Raw genomic sequence first — 23,301 nt, forward strand, 5'->3', positions numbered from 1 at the left:
GGTGTTTAGTTCAAGCAGATAGGCAGGTCTAAAAGACTGAGCACCTGGAGACATTTAAATTTAGAATATTTCAAGTGTCCATGTAATATTTCAAGGTCTACTACAAATGTCTGTATTTTACTGTTGAAGTTTTGCATATTTTGAATAAACAATGGCCAGTTTGGGTTACAGCACAACATTAATTAAAAATGAAATAAAACATGTTGTCTTTGGACAACAGATTTGATGAGATTTTTTCAATATGGCCCTATATCTTTTAGTTACAACTACTTCTGCAGGAGAATGAGAGGAAACGCGTTTATAACTGACGTAGAAATGTGTAATTATTAATTTTGTCTAGAGCGTCCCTTTAAGCCACCATACTCTAGTTTATTTATTTGTTTATTTATTTTATTTAACTAATGGAGGGAAATATATATACACATATCAGGGCCTTTACAAAAAAAAATCAAACATACTAGCTAACAAAGTCATTGTATACGTTCAGCAATTCCAAGAAGAACCATACAATGCAAAGCAGACATATAATGATGAAATCCAGCACTGAAAGAGACAGACTGGTCGTTCCTCTCTCTACATTTACAGAAAAAAAAAAAATATGTACATAAGAATAACAGTGCTAACGGACATATTAATACCAAGCTCGCAAGAATGATAAAAAATAAGTTGTCTTCCCTTGCACTGTTGGTGAAATATGTAATACTTCAGCAGTATTACATCTTTTCTATTGTGAAAACTTTGTTAAATTAATGTTATGGCTTTACAGTCAAGGCTAGTTTATTTTATTTTATTAAAAAAAAAACAAAACAAAAAAAAAAACAAGTGGAAAACACATTTCCAGTCAACAGGCTGAGCTCAGGAAGCTGGCTGACTCTCGAGCTGACTCAGGCAGTAGCTGCTAATGCCGGCCTTACACCAAACGACTTTTCAAGCGATTTCACTGTTACCCAAATTACCCATATCGGAATAAAATCACGAGAGTGTTGTTAGAGTCGCGTCGCGCTATCTCGATCGTTTGGTATAAGGTGGTCAAGATGGAGGTCTTAAGTCAGTCTTCTTCTCGTCTTGACGCTGCGACAAAATCAACGGTGTTTAATATTATCGTAAGGTTTAAGTCTTGGCTCATGCAAATAGTGACGCGCCAGGGGCGCGCGTGAGTGCTTGCGGGCGAGCGCAGGGGCGCAGCACGAGAGAGAGAGAGAGAGAGAGAGAGAGAAAGAGAGAGAGAGAGAAATCTCTGTAAAAAACGGCAATTCAATACAATAATCACATTAACTTCAAATGTAAACTGACTGTTTTAATATTTCATGTTCACTGAGTCTGTAACACGTAAGGAAACGTGCAGAGGACTTTAAGAACGCCATTATTGAAGAATCAATTGTTTTCTATTTTTTTCTGTTTTCTGTTACACTGGTTTCTTATTTTGTTTGTTTGTTTCTCATGGTTTAGTTCATGACACCCAGTCGACGATGCTGAATCGCTGCATGTTGTGTTGATGTGTAAATCTTTATATCAAATTTAAAAAGTAACTGCATTTTTCAGGTTAATTAAAGATTCTGGGTGATGATCTGCCAGAGTATACAGTCCTACAGTGAACTAATCTGAGCCCCAGATCTTTACACGCCCAGCCAACGTATCCTCCCATCTGTACCACTATAGATTGGAAGGAAAAGTGTTTATCTGCTTGTAAATTCCCACCAGGTGCATGATGGGGTAATAATCTCAGAAATCTAGTTTCAGTCTTGTAAATAGTGACACTGCAAAATCATATTCTGTGACTAAAAACCGCGACACTGTCTTTAGATGTGAGAGGGTGTCAGACTTTAGTCTTTCAAAAGTCTTTTCAAAGTCTTCCAGTGTACGGTTAGCATTAGCTCACCTCAGCCACCGGCTGATTTATGTAGCTAAGAAAGACGAGGCTAATAGTACCAGCACACAAAACACGACGCCAGTACTCAAGACACAAATATCACGTCCGAACGTCTTCAGAGTTTACTTTTCTACCTCTGACTTGGGGTTTTAGCTGAGCTAGCTGTGTTTAGCTCTCCTTGCTGTTGAGCCGGTAACTCGTTGCTATAGGAACCGTCTGTGGACAGCAGTAGCCACTGACACGGAGTTATGGAGCTAATCCGGAGAGGAGAAAGCAAAGCTGTGGATGAAGAGGATTTTTCGCAGGAGATTGAGGAGATTGCAGGGTATGTCTCATTTTAGGTGCGAATGTGAGAACTTCAATTAAGATAGATTAGCCTAACCGTTGTTTTAGCCAGAAATCTTTTAGTATTTAACGTTATTGCATAATATGATGCTACACTGACAGTTGGGTCTAATGAAGCACGGCCTGAAAACCACTTACATAAAACAGTTTCGCCAGCTTTTCTGTCTAAAGCATGCAGAAAATGAAGGAAACGAACGTGTCCTTGTTTCCCCATCACTTGTAATGTGAAACAATGTACCCCCAGTTTTTAGCCCAGAACAGAAATCTTGCAGCCTGCATCTCTTCTCTGTGTTATGCTGATGTCCCCTGCCCCTGCTGACCCTGTTATTGTGAGCATTAAGTGTGGACAATCTGGCCTGTAGCCTTCTCTGTGTCACTACCCTCCTTCTCCTCTTTAGGTATTCACTGGGGAATCAGCTGAGGGCAGGCTTCTTTGGTCAAGATGCCAGTGTCCAGACGGATGTGTCCGAACTGCCGTTGGTCAAATGTCTCTCAGATGAAACTGCGCAACTTGTGAAGGTAGACGGTGATATTGACCTCATTAAGGTTCAAGACTCTAGGTCTCTTTTTCCTTGCTGTTTCACTCCTGAAGGGACAGACATTTGTAGGCAGTGAAAACACAAGAGATTACATTATTTTACACACCTAAAAAGATGGTTCTTCTAGTAAAGGCAGTGGTTCTTTTTAGAACCGTATAGATCATGCTTCAGTAGTTCGTTGCATGGTGAAATGGTTCCTCAGATTGATGGACAATGTGTTGTGTATAATTTTATATGGAAATTTTTTGATATATGGCCCCAAAAGGGTTCTTCTGTTTTTTGCAAGGCTGACATTGTAACAACAGGAAAACATTTTTGGTGCTATATAGAATTATTGTCTTTACTAAAAATCCCTTAAAGAACCATCTTTTTAAGCATGGACATTATACAATTATGCAGCAGAGCAATCCCATTGAATGGTGTCAAGGGACAGTCTGTGTGAAATATTTAAAAACAAATAAAACAGCTACTTCAATTAAAAAGACATAAACATGAGAGATAGATGTTTATCTATTGTTTGTAGTCAGTGAAGATCAGTACTGGACATTTACACCAATTGCAGAGAGCCAGCATTCAACAACCAGCCGGTAGTGTCACCCTGTCATTAAAAGTGTGGAGTAATAATTGACTGATTGGATTTCAGCCTATTTTGCAATTATTTTAGGATGTGTTTTTAGTAATTGTTTGATTTTTCCTTCTGTTTCTTACTACTTTAATGAATTTAGCCTTTTTTTCATTACAATTTATTATTGTTTTATAATCCAATATTCAGACTCCTTAAATGGGAATTCCACCACTTGTTTAAAAATTCTGCATAATTAAGTCATCCAGCATGGCTTGGTGCATTGAGTAAAGATTTATGAACTGTGATAAGAGCGAGGAGTCCCAATGTCTACAGAGAATACAAGAATATAGCCATTTTATTTAATATCCAAAGTGAACCTACATGTCTTTTAATAATATTCGTCTTTTAATAATATGTAATATTGATCATAGTAAAACAGTGTTGAAAACATTTTCTTTGAAAACTGTTTTGCTCTGAAAAATACTTTTAAGGCCACAACTTTCTCAGAACTACCATAAAGCACTGTCCCAAGCATTGGACAGCATATTCATATCTATTTCATGTTATAACTCTCTGTGGGAGCTTTTAGAGGCATTAAATGCTTCGAATGTCTGATTCCTGTCACCACCACTGTAGAACATTCTGATTCGACTAGGTTTTTTAGAAAGGTGCATTTCACATTAACCACTCTCAAAGATTTTGTGTACATTTTAATGGTGTAATTTGGTAAAAATTTTTGAAAAATTGGTGGAATTCCCCTTTATTAGAGTGTAAGAGTTCCCAAATATTACAGTATGACATATAATATTGTAAGTGTGTGACCTAATACCTAATATTATAATCTTATGTGTGCACAATACATAACCATAAATCAAGACTGCTACGAAGCAGTAGCTCTATTTGAATGCAGGCTCGCCTCCGTATTTAGATGAGGCCGCTGAATGTTGACACTGAGTGTCATTGCATTCCGTTGGATTTGCTTCGCAAGTTCATTCATGCTGCCAGCCTTTCATCCCGTTTGCTGGAGGATTCCTCTGTCTGTATTGGTGAGTGGCTGGTCTGTGGGCTGCCCTGGGACGCCTGCTGAGAGGGCATATGGTGGCTTTGTGCCCCAGAAGAGCGCCTGAAGCAGCCGCGTTCATCACTGCTCCTGCCCGCAGAGTTAAACAAATTGATTGGCAGGCTTGCAGCTGAATGAGGGCCTTCTTACACACATAATGCCTCATGTTTATGCTCACGTTTATGTTTAGGCAGCACTGAGAGTGCATGGTGATGATTTAGCCTTGTTTTCTGTCTCTAGGGCTGCGCAGTATGGTCAATCACAAGCATTGTGACGATATTGTTACATATCACAGTTGCGATATATTAAAGCGCATTAGGGAATCAATAATGTGGCATGTTTTCAGATTGACTTCTTCATTTCTTGGATAGGAAATGCTCAGCTGCAGTTGTGATTAGTCAGTATGATCACAATATTTTTTGACAAAAGATTGTGATTGGTTAGAGGCTTCATTTGCATATTGCTGCAATTTGATATCAGAGTTGCAAAGGCCAGCATCACAACATTATTTAACAACCAGTATATTGTGCAGCCCTAGTTTGTATAAGAAATTAGTGCCAAATATCAGTTTCTGCTTTTGTATGTGTATTAAATCAGCTCTGTAGCGTTTCATGCATTTTTATATTATATTGTTATATTTTAGCTTCATTTTAAGAGTTTTTTTTTACTCATGTTCTTATTAATTTTTTTATTACGTGTTTCCTGTTAGGAGATGGAGACTCTGAAGAAAGAGACTGCAGTGAAAGTGAAGTTTATTGAGGCCCAGTATGAGTCCAGGCTGCAGCAAGAGGCAGAGGCTTTCTACACCAGAATTAATTACAAAGTCAAAGCTTTTGAGAACCACCACAAAGAGGTTTGCTCTGCACACTGCTGCTGTCTGAGTGTAATTAAGTGATTATGAAGTAATTAAAAGGGCATGAAAGTCCACGTTTGCCCCATTTGTTGCTTGATTGTTTTTAGATCTGATGTCTGTCCTTTTGTTTAGAAAATAACTGTCCTGCGAAACAGCTTTCAACAGCAGTTCGCCAATGCAGTAGAAGTTATCAAAGCCAGCTATAAGGTAAATAAAAGCATATGAAATCATTTAAAGTGCTTATATCATAGACTTTTTGAAATAAAGGAAATCTAACATGAAAGTTTGTTAAAGTTTCAAAATGTACCATTTACTCCCCAGTCTGTCCAGTCCGTATATGGAGACTAACTGCAAAAACAGCCTGATTGAGATCATTGTTTTTGTGATGTCACAAAAACTAGCACTTTTGTATATTTCCTTTTATTCAGCCTACAGCAGTTTACACTGAAGTTAGAAAGAGTGTTTTAGCTCAGACTGCATTCTGAATGAGGCACAATGCAAAGCAGCCAATCAGAACAGAGATCATTTACATATAGCAGTCTTAAAGGCAAAGTAACAAAAACACCCTGTGTAGTTCTTAGGGATAAAGAGAGATCATGTAAAAATGAATTATGCATTTTTGTATATACGCATGTATGTTATGTATTCGGGACATAAACCTCAAATATTAAATATCATCATATCATGTGGGCCCCTTAATGTATTTCATGCTAATTAAGCTATCATCATTAACTCTGAAACCTTTCCTGGAACGTGTTTCGGCCCGCCTCTCTCACTGTGTTTTTATTTAAATTATAGAACTACAGCATGGAGAAAAGCGAGGTCACCTCCAGCGACACAGGACGAGTTCAAGACCTTTTGAATGAGCTCCAGGAGAAGGACTTTAAAATCATGTGCCTGAGAGAGCAGCTGAGGGAGAATGAGGAGGTACACATGCAGTATTCATAGGCAGAGCTGGGTGGTAACAAACTATGTGTAATCTGGATCATATAATCTGATTACAAAAACATGGTCTTTGTAATCAGAGCAGGGTACTGTGGAAAATATACATAATCAGATTACAGTTGCTTTTTTAAGGATTATACCTTTGATTGAGCAACATCAATAAATCAATGTATGAATTTTTCTATTTCTATAATTGTTTAATTTAGTGCCCATAAATCTATATAACAGCTGTGTCACTGTGACTGATAGCCTAATAATGGTTTTGTGTGATTTTGGGAGAAAAAAGAAGGTCATATTTGGGCTGGATTAAACTTTGAACAGACAAGATGGGAGTCTTGAGCATTTGACCGCTTTACGTTTTAAGAGGCAAAGTGGAAAAAATACAAACAATAAGTAGTCCAAAAGTAATCCAAAAATATTCAGATTAGATTGTACCTGTATATCTGTATATAAAAGGTTCTATATAAAACCATCTACAGCACATTCATGCACATTTTCTATCAATCTAAAGAGCCCTTCAATGATGTAAAGAACCCTTTAATCATGCAAAAGATTCTTTGAGTGTTCATGGCTCTAAATAGACCCATTTTCTTAACTAAAGAACCCTTAAAGCACCATCTTTTTAAAGAGTGTACTGGATTATGTTTCTTAAATAATCTATTCAACACTGTTCATGTCATAGAAAACTGTGCTACAGTCCAAGTTATTTATTTTTCAGTGTCAAGGAAAAAACAGAAAACACATATTTAACGGAAAATTGCACAGAAGCCACAATAACTGAATATAATATCATTTTTCAGTAATAACTATGTCCTTCATTTGCCTTTATTACAGACTCTATTCTTTTTTCACATATTTTTCCACACCTCTAAAGTTCAGTCTTAGAAGTTGGTAGCATTTTGTGCTTCTTACAATCAGTATAAACCCTAACACATCCAGTGATGTTGAGGTCTGGACTCTGTGAGGGTCAGTCCATTGTTCTGAGAACACCAGCAGCTTCTTTGTTTTATTTGCAAATTTTATTCTTTTTATTTTTTCGTTTTCTCAGTAAGAGCTTCTTGACAGCTAAACATCCTTTCAGACTCATAGCGCTGAGTCGTCTTCTCACAGTGGAAGGATGGACAGAAACACCTGTGGATGTTTTCAGATCTGAAGCAGCTTGATTTTCTCCTCTCTCTCAAAGATGAAAGCTGTAAGTACTGTTTATTTTATGGGGGCAGGTTTGTTGGTCTACCTGGTCTTGCATGATTGTTGTGTTCCACTCAAGAAGGTGTTACTGAGAAAAGGACAAAAATTATGAAAATTTGCAAATCAAGCAAAGAAGCTGCTGGTGTTCTCATAACAATGGACTGACCACCACAGAGTCCAGACCTCAACATCATTAAACGTGTTTGGTATTACTCCGGTTGGGAGAAGTAGGCCTGGGCAATATCTACACATTATAACCAGAATATTTTCTAGTTAAAAATCGTGATTATCGATAACTTAATGTGTACTGAAAATACTGCACACTGGCCATAGACGAGGATCAGAGGAACTTTCTCTCCAGGTTAGAGTTATCTTAGCTGCTTTACGCTAACATTCAGCAATTTTAGCTGTTTTTTACTGCAGCAAGTCAATTTAAGGCGATACGAAGTTCCAAAGCATATCAGCAAGTAAATTAGGGGAAATATATGAGGTAAAGCTAGCATTACATTGAGTAGCAGAGAGAAATAATAGGGAGTTTCTTAACAAACCTTTCTCTATTTAAAACTGTCTGCTGGTGCGTGAGCCTGCACACTTCTTAAATATGAACCCCAGTTTCCCTACATGTCTTTGAAGCTGTTTACCGGTAAGTTAGTCCTCTCTAATCCTGTCTCAGTTCTTTTATAAACCCGACAATTATTGCATTTTACATGTCACCACTGGGTTACTTGTTCATCATTGACGATATCCGATTACGTCGCCCTTTCCCCCAGGCCTAGTCAGAAGCAGAAAATGCAACCAACTTCTGAGACAAATTTTTCTGAGAAAAATATCCCTGTAGATTTCTTTGAAAAACTGAAAGCAAGACTCCTGAAAAGAATGGAAGCTATAATAAAGGCAAACAGTGTACACACTAAATACTAGAATACTATAATTATATTTAGTTATTGAGTCTTCTGAGTCATTTATCTACATGACTTATATGCCCCATATGTATTACATGTGTACCTATATGTAATTATGTCCCATGTATGTTTTATATATGTAATCACCTATACACAATAATAACAGGTGTGGTACATATTCTGTACATACATATATACCGAGATGCTTTTCTAAAAGGCACTTTAAAGAGTCTATTACAACTATGCAACCAACTTCTAAGACTGAACTTTGGAGGTGTGGAAAAATATCCTTGCAGATTTCTTTGGAAAGAAAAAGAAGCTGCAACAAAGGCAAAGATTTCAAAAAATATTTGTAAAAAATTTAGTTGTACTTAGTTGTTAAATATATATTTTCTGCTTTTTTCCTTGACACTGAAAAATTAATAATTTTAATTTTATATATATTTTGACTGGAAATTAAATAAATGACACTGACGTTTTCAAAGAACTGTACATCCAATTTCTATGATTTTTGTTAGGCCTTAATATGGTTTCCTGCATGAATACCTTCAGTATAAACATCATCTTTTTTCCTTAAACACACCCTAGCGTGTGTTATTATTGACCAGAGAGCTGTTAATTACACTTTAATGGCCTTCTTTTCCCCGGCTGAAAGGCCACTCAGGACTATAGGCCGATAATCAGGTTGTAGTGTCGCGAAGAAATCAATTTCTCATCCATATGCTTTTGTGAATGGGGTTACAAAACAACATGAATGAGTCATAAGGTGTCAAAGCAGCCCCCTCACACGGTCTATGTGACCTCTCTCTCGCTCTCTCTCTCTCTCCGTCTCTCTCTCCTTCTCATAGTGCTTGAGCTCCGTGCAGCCAGAGAGAGAGAGGCTGCTGGTGTGGGCAGATGGCAGGTTAGAGCGGCCATAGAAAAGCCGCAGCCACTCAGTGTGTAAGAGCTAAGTGCAGCTCAGTGGAGGACGAGCTTTGTTCTCTGTGCTAATGAGTGTTCTCACTCCCACGGCTAAGACGCATGGCTGATCACCTGTAGTTCTGCTTCACGGCAGAGGGTGGAGCCAGAGGTGAAGGAAGGAGTAGTAAGAAAGGGGAAGGTGGTTCACTGTCATTTATTTGGTCTTGGCTTCAGGTCTTGTGTTTAAGCTGGATTTCAGCTAATGACCTTTAGTGGGGCTCAGTGATATGACAAAAATACAGTGTTGTGATACTTGTAGGGCTGGGAAATATGACAATATCTATTGCTATCGTGGTAAATTATGTCACAGTATGTCACAATATGCTTTCCTGAGTACATTATGGGTGTCATCAGTACTTCTAGAACACTGGCCAAAGTATGAATCATTACAAACAGCGCATAAACTGTAGATTTTTACTTATCGTTTTCAAATTTGGCACTGCAAATATACTTTTTTTGTCCATTCCACCTTATCATGCAGCAGAAGAAATGAATATCGTGGCATATTGTGTATCATAAACAAGTATTATGATATTATATTTTTGTCATATCACTCACCATTACTGTAAGATATGGACAAAACGCTAGTACTGTGATTATATTGCTATATATTACGAAAGCGATGCATCTTCCAATATATGAAAAACACACTGGTGAATCAGTAATGACATGGTTAAAGCCTGCATTATTTTTGACCAAAATAATTTAGTTTTGTTGGATTATGCGAATGCCTTGATTTATCTAAACACCCCCAGAAACCCATTCGGTTCTGTGATCATCAGGATTCTCACAGTCGTGCTCAAAGCCAGTATTGCCCAAGGCCATATAAAAATGATAGAGGTAAACCGTCAGGGTAGTTTTTTTTTTATTTAGTAGAGAAGTAGCATCAAACTTGTATGTAAACACTGCAAGTATTGTAGCATTTATCTTTCATTGTTAAGTTTTGGGTAGAAAACTGAAAAGGAATTTTTTTTCCCCTGTAGTATCTAATTGGATACAGCCTACTTACCCCATTGGTTAGGCCTTCAGGAGCTGAACTGAAGGCCTAATGTGTCAAATTAAGCACCAATGTAATTAGGATGTAACAGTGGAATCAGCCAATCACATTTTGATTTCCAGTGGGTGGGACTAATTCTGTGGGAAAAAAAAAACATCCTGGCAGTCTTAAATACGTAACTGATTGCAAATACAAACCGTAGTCCGAACACGTTTTAATCAGTTGCTAGAAAAGAAAATAAGGTCATGTTTTGTTACTGTGCAATTTAAATTTGACCTGGTGACATCTCTGGTTGTTCTGGATAAGCTTGAATGATTAATTTGTAATTTTTGTTTAATGAACCGCGCAGTTTACCAGTTTTGTAGAAACGCTGATGATGAAGGTGATGTGCTCAAGAAAATGTGTACATAATTTTATGACAACATTGATAATATATTGCCATATCACTCGCTCATCGCTCAATGGATTCATTTAGGATTAGCAGTAGTGTAAGTGAGTGAAAGAGAGAGAAAGATTAAGACAGAAGTGGGCGACGATTCGGATGGACAGATTTTGGAGCTGACCATACGGGACCTGGAGTCGTCTGCTGCTGCTGTAGCCTGCAGCCACGCTACAGGCTCCATTGCCCACGTTTAGTTAGCGACCCAGGCTGGACAGGCTAAACCTCGTCATCCATGACCTGTACATCATGGCCGTCACAGTCAGAGAGTCACGGCTTAAGCTCGTCACACATGGCCCCTCACTGAGGGGTTAATCTGGGATAAACAACTGTCAGCCATATGCAGGCTAAGCTCTGGCTCAAAAATGTTGTTATATGTCTGAATGTATATCTCAGTGTTTACAATGACTCTTGCAAGGATTGCAGGGGTCCTGGAGAAGGGGTCCTAGAGAACTGCCATCCTGTAAAGTTTAGTTCCAGTTCTATTCTACCACTTCAGACCCTACAAATCTGGACCTTCTTTTTAGTTAATAAAAATAATAATTATTTAATAGTTAATAAATCTTTTTCCACATATTTTTCAAAATGCATAATTCATTGGTTGAGATGTGAGCAAAGTCATTCAGAGTGGTTTGATTTGAAGTGGTTAACTGTAGAGAAACATACTGATTCGGATTTCTTTACAGTGGTGGTGAATGGCAAGTATAGCCATTTTATTTTCTATCCAAAACCACCAGTGTGAAGTTTCAACGTTGAAATTTTGGTAATAAAAATAAAAAAAAATGTTTCCTTTAAAGACTGTTTTGTCTAACAACACCCCACATACACCTCTGTACCATGAAAGGCTTTTCAAAAATATGTTTTGGGCCAAAACCTTCTCAAAACTATCAGAAACAATGTTGGTGTTGTCTCTGACTTTTGTATAGTGCTGTACCTGGTTGACTTAATCGAGGCCTTTGGGAGTAGGCTTTGATTAGTCAGAACTAAAGTTAAACTCTTCAGCACAAGAGATGAGCACTCTTGTGTTACAGCATCACTGGCATCTTCTTGAGTGCTGTATACAGCCTACTGTCTGCTTTCCTTATGAATGAAGTTAGGAGAGAGAGAGAGAGAGAGAGAGAGAGAGTAACAAAACGAGAGAGAGAGGGGAGAAAAAAAATCTCTTGAAGCTTTGAAAGCCTTTGAACGGCTGTACGGTCCTAAGTGTGACAGGCATGCAAAAGGCGCGTTAATGCGCAGGGCCTGAATAGCGGCGATGGTGGAGGGCCCACTGTGTGGACATCACAGCGACCTGATGGACTCCATGCGGCTCCCAGTCTGCGGACTCGAGCGAGCCGACGTGTGATGTGATCCCGGTGACACTGGCAGCTCCGTGGCCAAGGGGGAAGCACAAAGACAACAAGCCCCCCCACCCCTGGAAACGGTGCTCACGGTGGACCCCCTGGGGCCCCCCTCCCAAAACACCCACCCCATCGCCCCAGCCTGGCAGAAGTTCGGGCAGCGCTCATTAGGGCGTATGGGGAAAAAATGAATAGAATTGACTTGATTCAAATGTGTACATCATTTCCACATGAATAAAATATCATCGTTGTCAGATCAAAACCTCATAATTTTGTGTTTTCACCATTTAAAAGCTACCCCTTGTGAACGTTCTGTGATGAAAGGACCAATAGAAATGGTCCAAAAGTATGTGGGAAAAGAATCTATGTACATAAAAGTTGGAAACATTTTTTGTCTTCTTTTTTCTGTTTCTGGTTTGTTATAAAGTTGCTGTTTAGAGTTACGTTTTTCTTTTTTTTTTCTTTACGACATCTTCAGAGATGTTCTTTTAGTGATGAATCAAGGCATTCACATAATCCAAACATAAATAATTTTTGTCAAAATAATCCTGGACGGTCCTAAACTGTGTCACATCAAGCATTCACCAACGTGTTTCAAATACATTACAATGTGTATTACAGTTGGAATATATGGCATTGTAATCGCAATATGGTGTTTTGTCCATATTGAACACCTCTAGCATTAGACCCAGGCCACTGTCTAGAAAAAGCCTTCAGCTGCCTGCCCGAACTCCCAGAAAAAAAATGGACCTGAATGACAGGGGTACCCAAACAGTATGATATGCATTATTCCTGTCAATAAAAAAAAAATGTCCCCGTGAATTATAGTCTTTGTAAGTAATGTAACAGCTTTCCTTTTTTCCCGGCACAGAAAGGAAAAAAGAATAAAAATGCCCTCCTCCCAGCCTGTATTCTTTTTTTGTGTCTCTCTTTTTATTATTCAGGGGGGAAATAGTAGGAGGCAAAAAGTTGTCCGATGGCTTTGTCTGTGAGAAGTGCTCATATTTGCCACGCAGCTTGAACGGCGTGTCTTTTGTTCGGCACAGTGAAATGAAAAAGGCCTGGTGACTTTTTTCTTGTTTTGTTTCAGATCAGCTCTGAGCCTGCAGATGATCCGGAGAAAGACTGGCTGAGGACGGAGAACAACAGGCTCAAAGATGATGTCAACAGCTTGCACATTGAAATGGAGCAAATTCGACAAGCTCTGGAGGCCAAAGATCAAAGTCTGAAGGATATGGGTAAAGAACTCCACATATACCACTTTGACAATTTACATTTTACTGTTGGCAAATGTTCCCCTCACCTCAAATGCAGTCAGTCAGCCAAGACACACTTTGTACTGTGCTTGTTTAATTTTGCACTGGAGCTGTGAGGCTAATGTAGCTAAATGTAATGGAAACTTATACCCTACCAATTAATATCGTGCAAGCTGCATAACTTAAACATCACACACATGCCTCAGGCTGCTTCATAATTGTTTAGTAATCCCAAATAGTGTAATACTTACGTGGTTATCACGTTATGTGGTTTCTGACACTGTATGACATACTGTTGTATATAAAAATGGACAAAAGTACATCACATAGTTAAAAACAGTAGTAGCTTGATCTTCTCATTCTTCAAAAAAAAATAATTGTACCAATTTCCACTAGTTTTTCCTTTGTTTACTCAACGTCTGTAAATAATTAGGTATGTTGACTAACATTCTGTTCTCAGCACTAAAAGATATACTTGGTTGAACTAAAATGTTAATATTTGTTGACTTAAGACAGGAAGGCCAGATTATACCATGTCAAAATACCTGAGGACCAAAATATTATTCACAAATGATTCAAAATATGTTTTCAAAATTTTTAAAAATACAACCACGCAGAGGTAATCGATCTGAGCAACTTGCTGGTGATCTATTCTGAGATTTTGGTGACCACATCCTAAACATGTATAAATCTGCTGCCGGAGGAGTTTCCAATGTATGGAATTGGAGCTTTCTGTGAACTACAGTGTTCACTATCACTGTATTCTTTTACTGTTGGATTGCTTATTCTGAGTATTTTGGATGGGTAAATGCTTATAAAATATCACTAATGTGTTTATTCATGGTAACAATAAGTGTATTTAATGTGTTAAGTATATTCCTATTCACGTGTTTACTTTTTCAAAAATCTAATTTGTGAGACAAACCAAGTAAACCATAAATGTTCAGTTTTATTAAATTATGTTCTTTGCATATCAAATGAATGCAGCGACAGTATTCAGAAATCATTTTTAAACAGCGCATATTGTTTGGCCTTAAAGGGTTAATATTCAGTGAACTGCTGAATTTGCTCTGATAAGAATTTGGGGCTGAGACTTGGGTAGCTGCAGCTGCTTTACTTTCTCTCCTAAATATTTGTTGTAACGTCCATGCTTTGCTTGAGGACACATTTGTTGTGGGTCTTAATAAAAGGTATTCAAATTTCCATCCTGCTGAAATTGCTGGTTTTCAGTGTTCAGTCTGTGCTTAATGGATGTAGTCTTAACTAAATGCCACCATCAGGTGAAAGGAAGAACTGCAACGTATTGCCTGTTGGGCCACTTATAATACAGTCTAAAACAGAAGCCACAAGCCACTTAATATCTGTCTGCAGGCCACATTTGGCCCAGGGGCTGGACTTTGGAAACCCTGTCCTAGGAGGTACAACCCCATTTCCAAAAAAGTTGGGAGGCGGTGTAGTTTGCCAGTATTGCAAATCATGTGAACCATATTTTTAAAGGAAAATACTACAAAGACAACATATCAAATGTTGAAACTGAGAAATTTTATTGTTTTCTGAAAAATATATGCCCATTTTGAATTTGATGCCAACAACACGTTCCAAAAAAGTTGGGACAGGGCCTGTTTACCACTGTGTTTCATCACCTCTTCTTTTAACAACACTCTGTAAGCATTTGGGAACTGAAGAGACCAATTGCTGTAGTTTTGAAAGTGAAATGTTTTCCATTCTTTGTTTGATATAGGATTTCACCTTCTCAACAGTTCAGGGTCTCCTTTGTCGTGTTTTTCGTTTCATAATGCACCAAATGTTATCAGTGGTGACAGGTCTAGACTGCAGGCAGGCCAGTTTAACTCCCAGGCTCTTTTAATACAGAGCAATGCTGTTATAATACATGCAGAAAGTGGTTTGTCTTGCTGAAATAAGCAAGGACTTCCCTGAAAAAGACGTATATATATCATTCTATATATATACCAAAACATGTATATATCGTTCAGCATTAATGGTGCCTTCACAGATGCGCACGTCACCCATGCCATGTGCACTAATGCATCCTTATACCATTGCTGACGCTGGCTTTTGAACCGTGCACTGATAACAAGCTGAGTGGTATTTTGCCTGGAGGACACGGTGTCCATGATTTCCAAAATGAATAATTGTTTTTTGGCCTTGTCCCTTACATACAGAGATTTCTCCAGATTCTCTGAATCTTTTAATGATATTATGTACCGTAGATGATGAAAAGCAAATGTTCTTTGCTATTTTATGTTGAGAAATGTTATTCTTGAATTGTTGCACTATTTGATTGTGCAGTCTTTCACAGAATGCTGAAACCCTCCCCATCTTTACTTCTGAAATACTCTCTGAGATGCTTTTTTAGACCCAGTCACGTTACTGACCTGTTGCCAATCAACCACCAGGTGTTTGCATTACACAACTTTACCAGCCTTTTGTTGCCCCCATCCAATCTTTTTTGGATTGTGTTTTTGGCATCAACATTAACATTTATGGCGTTTAGCAGACCACACTTATCTAGACCAACTTACAGTTTTAATCTGCAGAGATAGGCAAAGGTAAAATAAGGAGTCCTATCCAGGACCATATTACACGTTTGGTGTAATGTGGTGTTCATGTTCAGGTAGGGAATTAGTGTTACCCACTATGCTATGCCAGCTGCTGCAAAATGGTCTTTACAAAGCCAAAAAATACCCTACTATGTCATTTAATTGACTTCTGATATACATTATGAAGTTTTGCATGGGGGAGAGATGGCCTTCAGATTATGTCTCATATCATTTAATTAGGGATGCACTAGTCATTTTTATGGTTGATACCAAATCCTATTTATTTACAGCTAAACTGGTTAATGGCTAATTTTTAAGTTTTTTTTCAGCACCACTTTTCTCTTATCTCAAAGCTCCCAACTATTTACTACTACTACTAATAATCCCCGACTTGTGACCAAGTCAAACTCTACCACTATGGTGCAAAGTCACTGGCTCACAGTCTAGTCAAAATCTTCTACCGAGGTGGGAAGTGTTCCAGCTCACGACCTAGTCAATCTCCGATACCATAGTAAGAAGTGTCCCAGCATGCAGCCTAGTGAAACTAGGCCGCGATAAGAAGTGTATCGGCTCGCAGCCAGTCTGACTCCACTGTTACAGTGCATTGTCCTTAACCCACAGACCAGTCAAACTTTGCTGTCATGGTGGAAAGTAACCACTGTAAAAACTGTTCTGGCTTGTAACTTATTCATTTGCTACCGTGGTACGAAGTGTCCTGGCTCACGACCTAGTCAAACTCAGCTACCGCGGTAAGAAGTGCCCAGCTTGCAGTCTAGTCAGACTCCACTCCTGTGATGATTAGAAGTGTCCCAGCTCGTGGCCAAGTCAAACCCAGAAGTCGGTAGAAAGTGTCATCCCTCGTAGCCTGGTCAGTCTCTGCCACTGCGATGCAAAGTCTCTCGGCTGGTTCTCAGCTGATGATGGAGAAGTCCTGAGCCAGCGAGAAAAGTTAAAAATCACAAATATACCACGGGCAATACAAAACAAACAGAAATGACACTTTAAAAACAATGAAAAAAAGAAAAATCTCGTCTATTTAACCCCTTAAAATCCCAGCCTGTTGACATACTAAGGCTGACTACTCAGTAAGTATAGGAACTTCAGTGCAAACAAGCTATTCTTAGGCTGTAGAGGTGTGCAACAAAACTATGCCCCGCCTGTGCGCCTGGCCATTTAAAGGGTTAAATAGCATAAAATAAAGTGCCACATTGAAAGTAGGAGGCAACAGGCTGTTTAGCACATTTTGGTATAAGTGTATCAGCAGCATTCAAGTAGAGCGCACTTACTTGACTCACGTTATTTACTTCATAAAATTGCAACACAGATCAGCAAAATGAAATGGCTATAATAAAGTGACTGAGGCATCTAATATTATGATATAAATAATCAAACATTCATGTAGATGACACAACTTAGGTTGAAAAATTTGTGTAGGAATATTGAACTCATCAAATATTATTCAACAAATTTCTTAATTTGAAGGGAGATATCTCCATGTAACACAGTTGTTCTTTTTTTAATGCATTTTTTTTTTGCTTGTATTTTTTATGATAAAAATTCTTTCAAACTTTTAAATTTGTATCAGTTTTCTACATTAACATTGCCACTTCTTCCTAAGCTATGTTTTGTTTTATAAATCAGCTATTTAGAGGGCAGGTGCTCTAGAGGACAGCTCACAGGGAAGTATTTTTTGGAAAAAATACAAATTCATCCTACCCTTATCTTTGCTTGTGCTGAAAGGCAGTCTGTGATCAGAATGCAATGTTTGAGGACACTTGTTAGATCATGGCTATGATCCTACAGTGTACGGTGCCTGTGAGAAGCAGGTAAACATGAGACAGGTGTATTTTCAAGGGTCAGTGCTTTATCTCTCCTAGTGTTTGATGTTCACTCTACATTGCTTATGTAACTTTGGTAACCATCTGAATATTTTCCCTGGGGGAATATTTCGATTGCCTCTGAATGGCACTGTTTTAGACCAACCTTTATACAAGGAAGACAATTAAAATAACGATAATGACTCTCTATTCTTAAGCACAGTTTTGTTAGTTTTATGGAGGATCAACTCCTTTCATGCAATTCTATTGAAAAAGCTAAAAAGCCATCTGTTAAAGGCTTTCGCATTGGCTGTGACTAACCTTAAGCTCTGTCCGGTTTTAATGTGTGTTAATGGAAAGAAAAAGGCACAAACACACACAGTGCAAACACACACTTGGCCCTTGAACTCAGTGGTCAGTGTTGGTCAGCACATGCAAGTGGACATGTCAAGACCAAAGCCCCAGGTCAGCAGCCCGTCAGTAGGCTGGGACAAGCTGAGCCATTCAGACCTGCAGTGGCCACTGACCTGAAACTGAACAGGAGGACAAAGAAGCAGGGACCACTGTGTCCACTGTGTGCCCAAATGTCTCTCGTATTACTCTGATCTCTACTCTTGTCTTGTTATGGATGGTCGTAGACCACCCTTCATTTATTTCATTTCCAGTCAAAATGGCTATGTAGTCACATATTTTTCAGGAGATATTTCTGAGGAGATTAGATATAAGATACTCCAACTCTAAGATTCAGTTAGTAAAAGATACAGAGACAATAGGATAACCATGCAAGACCCAGTAGAACATCGAAACTGTCCCCATCAGATAAACAGCACGTAAAGCTTTCATCTCTGAGAGAGAGGAGAAAATCAAGCTGCTCCAGATCTGAAAACATCCACAGGTGTTTCTGTCCATCCTTCCACTGTGAGAAGACGACTCAGCGCTGTGGGTCTGAAAGGAGGTGTAGCTGTCAAGAAGAACCTCACTGAGAAAAGGAAACAGACAAAACAGAGAAAATTTGCAAATCAAACAAAGAAGCTGCTGGTGTTCTCAGAACAATGGACTGACCACCCCAGAGTCCAGGCCTCAACAACACTCAAAGTGTTTGGGATTACTTAGATAGTAAGAGGCATGAAAACGCAAGGAAACCAACTTCTAAGACTGAACTTTGGAGGTGTGGAAAAATATCCCTACAGATTTCTTTGAATAACCGAAAGTGAGTCTCCTGAACAGAATGGAAGCGGTAATGAAGGCAAAGTGTGGACAAAAATATAGTGTTATTTTTAGTTATTTGAGGCTTCGGTATAATTTTGTGGTAAATACGTTTTCTGCTTTTCTGTAATTAAATGAATGAAGTGTGATCTGTAATTTTCTCACAGTAGCGTATAGTCATATATAAATTTTAGAAAACCCACTGTGGTGGAAATTGTTCATCCGTCAACTCATTCATATTATCTACACAGCATTGATTTATAGTGTACTGAGGAAAGACTATGGAGTGTTAAAGATTTATCGTTGACAATTCAAACAATATTGACTGTCTATTAGAGTCACTGATAGATAGATTAATTAAGACATTCTCTTAATGCAATAAATGTAAATAGGTTTGGATGAAAAATGTGTTTTGCGTCGCTCTGACTAACCTAAATTTGTCTGTTTCTCTCCTTGTACCAGCCTTGAATATTTCACAGCTGCAGTCAAAGGCGGATGGTGACAGAAAAGCCTTGCAAAAGGTACTACATATGACATCATTCAGCAATACACTAATAGTCAATGTCCCTGTCATCAAAGCCTCTTATTTCTGAAATAATAACTTTATAGAAAAACAATGTGATTTTGTTCCAGGTAAGTCATTTCCATTGGTCTATTTATCTTGGACTGTTTACACAATGTAAAAGGAGGTTGGCTTGTTTAAATAGATAAACAAGTTTAAAAAACTGACGATATAATTTTTGTCTTGTCCCGTATCGTTTACTTTGGATCTTTTTCAGCTGTCCAGTGAAAATGACAAACTAAAGGTGCAGCTGAACCTTGAGAAAGAAAATGGAAGAATTCAGGTAAGAATCTTGCTATCAGAGATTTTTCCTTTTTGTTTAGGTACATCACAGCAGGTTACCAGCTAATAGCCCTCAAACACCTTCCTAATCTCGTATTGCTCCCAGGACACCCCCTGTCCTTACCAGAAATGTTTGCTGTGTGTTCACGTGGACAAATATGGCAGCATATGTCAGGTTAAGGTGACGCTCATCCCCCCCCGGATTACTGCGCTGTTGTGTGTGCTAGCACAGGGGGGCATGCCAATAGAGAGCGAAACCAAACCTCTTCCACTGGAGAGCAACTGGTGGGTGAAAGCCCAGACTAAATCATTTTATTACTGTGTGTCTTATCGAGTGTGCACAGCGCGAGGGCTGACCGGGTGGCGTGTCTTGATTGGTAAAACACTGGAAAATAACACTTGGATGCATTATTTATGGCCAAGTTTATCTTTTACTGCGGCTGTAAAGATACAGTGTACGTGTGATCATAGCCCTACGTGGTGTTAAGAGTGGCGTCATGCCAGCAGTTAGATTACTGTATCACTGTGATGCTGTACCCATTGCTCTTTGCCTAACAGGCTGAATTGGCTCTAGGTCGGCCTGCTTCCTCTTATTCGCCTAATCATCAGAGCAAATGTTGGTCCTTTCTTTTTTTTTCGCATGAGCATGTTTATCCTGTAAACCACAAGCTTAGTTTTTTTAGTTATTGGTCTTAAAGGGGCATTCCGCTGAAAGAGAGCTTTGATGGACTTTGCTTAAGAGAAACTTCACAAGCCAGATTAGTTCTTGGTAATGTGGACTGTTTAAGGCATCTGAAAGCTCCCTCACAGAAATATTACACCAATTGGTTATGAATACGCCACCTTATGTCTGTTTTAGGATATGATTTTGCCCTAAAACACACTATTTTTAAATATTTATGGGGACAAAATAGTAGCTTGTTTTTTCAGATTTAGTATTGTGCCATTTTTGACATTACATTAAAAAAATACATGTGTAGATGCACTAGTTATTTTGGATAGTTTGTAAAATGATGCAATGATGTAAGTCATAATAAACTAAAACGATGCCATAATAGGAGAGAAAAATCATTTGGTGAAAAAAAATCAATAAACAAAGATGATGTTATAATAGGAGATGGAAAACATTTGGTGATGGTGTCATAATGGGTGATTAAAACATATTTGGTAAACATAAATAAATAAGCCAAGATGATGTCAAAATAGGAAAAAAAGAGGTCAATATAAATAAATTATAGATTATAGATTATGTCATAATGGGCTGAGCTCCAATCAGCTACCATGTCAGTTTCTACTATTTGTTGTTGTTTTCAGGCTCTCTGCAATTGGTCCTAAATGCTCTTACAGATTTTCAGTGTTCTAGAGGTGCTGACGATGTCATCAGTTACTCAGAAAAGTGTAGCATGATGTATTTATCATGATAACAATAACGTATCGTCCTACTGCCCACCCATAATATGGACCCTGCAGTTTAAAGACTTTAATTCTTTTTGTAAATGCATTATAATTCACATGCTATTGCAGGGACACAAAGCAACGCTTTGCTAACTTAAAGAAGAAATGGGCAGTGGTATTAGCTCAAAATTAACTTAAGAACTAGTTACCAAGTATAATATTGTGTGGAAATGATGGGTGATTGCCAGGCATCATGTGCGGCTAAGTGAATTTTCTTGCCTCACAATGAGCGAAATTAAAATATGAACACAGAAGGCAGAGTGAAAGAGTGTGCTGTTCTCTATTGAGCTTTTGAATTTTGGCCACACAGAAGCCAGGGGGTTAAAAGTCTCCCCCTGACCTGGCAGGGGTTGCTGGGAGACAAGCAGCGAGGGCCCTCTCCAAGCTGGCAGAGTTTACCCAGCAATCAAACGCTCATATTAAACACGGCTCAGAGTCAAGAGCCATACTCCAGTCTGAGTGTAGAGCCATACGCTACTCCACAGCGGGGATATGATCTGGCTGTATGTATGTTTGTCTAAGCGCTCTTTTGCTGTTGTAAATGTTAGATTATATTATGTATGTTTTATCATAGTATGAAAAACTGGGGACAGTAGGTACAATGTAAATAAAAACAGACAGCAATGATCGTAAATCCGCAAATCTTTTTTGACCTATATTCAATTGAAAATAGTTCAAAGACAAGATATTTATTGTTTCAGCTAATTAACTTTGTTGTGTTTTGTATATATGGCTTATTCTAAATGTAATGCCTGCCAAAAAATGGCACAGGGGCAGTAATTAAGAACTGAGGACATTGTTTTAGATGTGAAAGCGGAATTTTTTCCCATTCTTGATTGATATAAAACTTCAGCTGCTCAACAGTCTGGGGTATCCATTGTCAGATATTGCGTTTCGTGATGCGCCTCATTTTTTAATAGGAGGCAGGTCTGGACTGCAGGCAGGCAGATTGCTTTACAGTTGTTCTGATAGGAACCAGGGGTGTCAATGTATACACCGCAAATATAGCTATTTTATTTGCAAAAGAACCAGTGAACTTACACATATCATCTTAGTATTTAAATGTAGTGTTGATAATGATAAAATAGTGGTAAATCTAAATCTAAATATACAGTTTTCTTTGTGCACGATTTTGCATTACAACACACTACATGTACATTTCTGTCATTAATATATTTAAAGCTGCACTATGGAAGACTTTGTTGTTAAAACTAAAAGATGTAGCATTACTGAGTTTGGTGGAAAACACATGCTAAAATATGACACATTGCTGAGAGTCACCCTGTAAAGCCTGAGATAACCATTTAAAAGTCAGAACCGTTGGGTCGGATTTCTTGGAACATACATTTTACATATCAAGGTCACACACTCGGGAAGGTCCAGTTCAATGTTTAGATCTCAAACGCAAAATAAACATTGTAATGATGAAAATTGCGCTGAATTTACTTTGTTCACATGAGTACATAATTTGCACATGAAGAAAATATGAATACACATACATATACATATAGAACTAGTACAGACAACATTGGAAAATGTATTATATTGCATTCATGTAGAAATTTAGATGTAGAAATAATGTAAATTCATTGTATTCTTTTTTATTTTCTGTGTTTTTTTCTTGCATTGGCCTTATTTTGATGAGAAACAGAAAGCTGGAGATCTGTTATCTTCCTCTCTTTTCTGTTCCAAACCCCAGAAAGATGAGAACAGAGGTTAATGATGGGGGAGCAGGTGGTATCCAAAAAATCCTCTGCGCACAATCCCTGGATATAAAAAACACTAATAAAGACGTCCTTAATGTCATTTCAATCAGCAGTGAAAGGGATTATCCATATTTAGTGTATAAGTTCAGAGCGCCACCTATTCAGTCTGACCCACCTTTTGTTGAATGGCCCTTTTGTGTGAGGCCTGACAAACTCAATGTGAAGGTCTACTGCCGAGGTTATGCATAAAAATGTAAAAGGAAAGGGAAAATGAAGTGTTTTTTTTTTCACTCCACATTATTTTTGGTGACTTTGATCAATGGAGCAGTAAATGTGTTGCGGTGGTGAACCGAGTGGAGGGGGGAGCAGTGGAGCGGGGGGGTTGCTTTAGGACCACTGAGGCTCAGCTGGGTGTTCACTTGGCCTCCGTAAAAAAAGCCTCAGAATGAA

General features: G+C 38.4%; 1 protein-coding gene across 1 annotated transcript in view; it reads left to right on the forward strand.

The window, feature by feature from the left end:
- The first annotated feature begins 2,118 nt into the window (after positions 1-2,118).
- Positions 2,119-23,301, forward strand: part of cunh10orf67 (chromosome unknown C10orf67 homolog) — a 40,231-nt gene continuing 19,048 nt past the window's right edge. Inside the window, exons 1-8 of the mRNA XM_036556858.1 lie at positions 2,119-2,195; positions 2,614-2,734; positions 5,089-5,232; positions 5,365-5,439; positions 6,031-6,159; positions 13,097-13,244; positions 19,309-19,367; positions 19,626-19,691. Coding sequence (XP_036412751.1) covers positions 2,119-2,195; positions 2,614-2,734; positions 5,089-5,232; positions 5,365-5,439; positions 6,031-6,159; positions 13,097-13,244; positions 19,309-19,367; positions 19,626-19,691 — 819 coding nt within the window. The remainder of the gene's footprint in view (positions 2,196-2,613; positions 2,735-5,088; positions 5,233-5,364; positions 5,440-6,030; positions 6,160-13,096; positions 13,245-19,308; positions 19,368-19,625; positions 19,692-23,301) is intronic.

The sequence above is a fragment of the Colossoma macropomum genome, unplaced genomic scaffold (assembly GCF_904425465.1).
Source record: "Colossoma macropomum unplaced genomic scaffold, Colossoma_macropomum, whole genome shotgun sequence".
In the NCBI taxonomy this organism is placed as follows: Eukaryota; Metazoa; Chordata; class Actinopteri; order Characiformes; family Serrasalmidae; genus Colossoma; species Colossoma macropomum.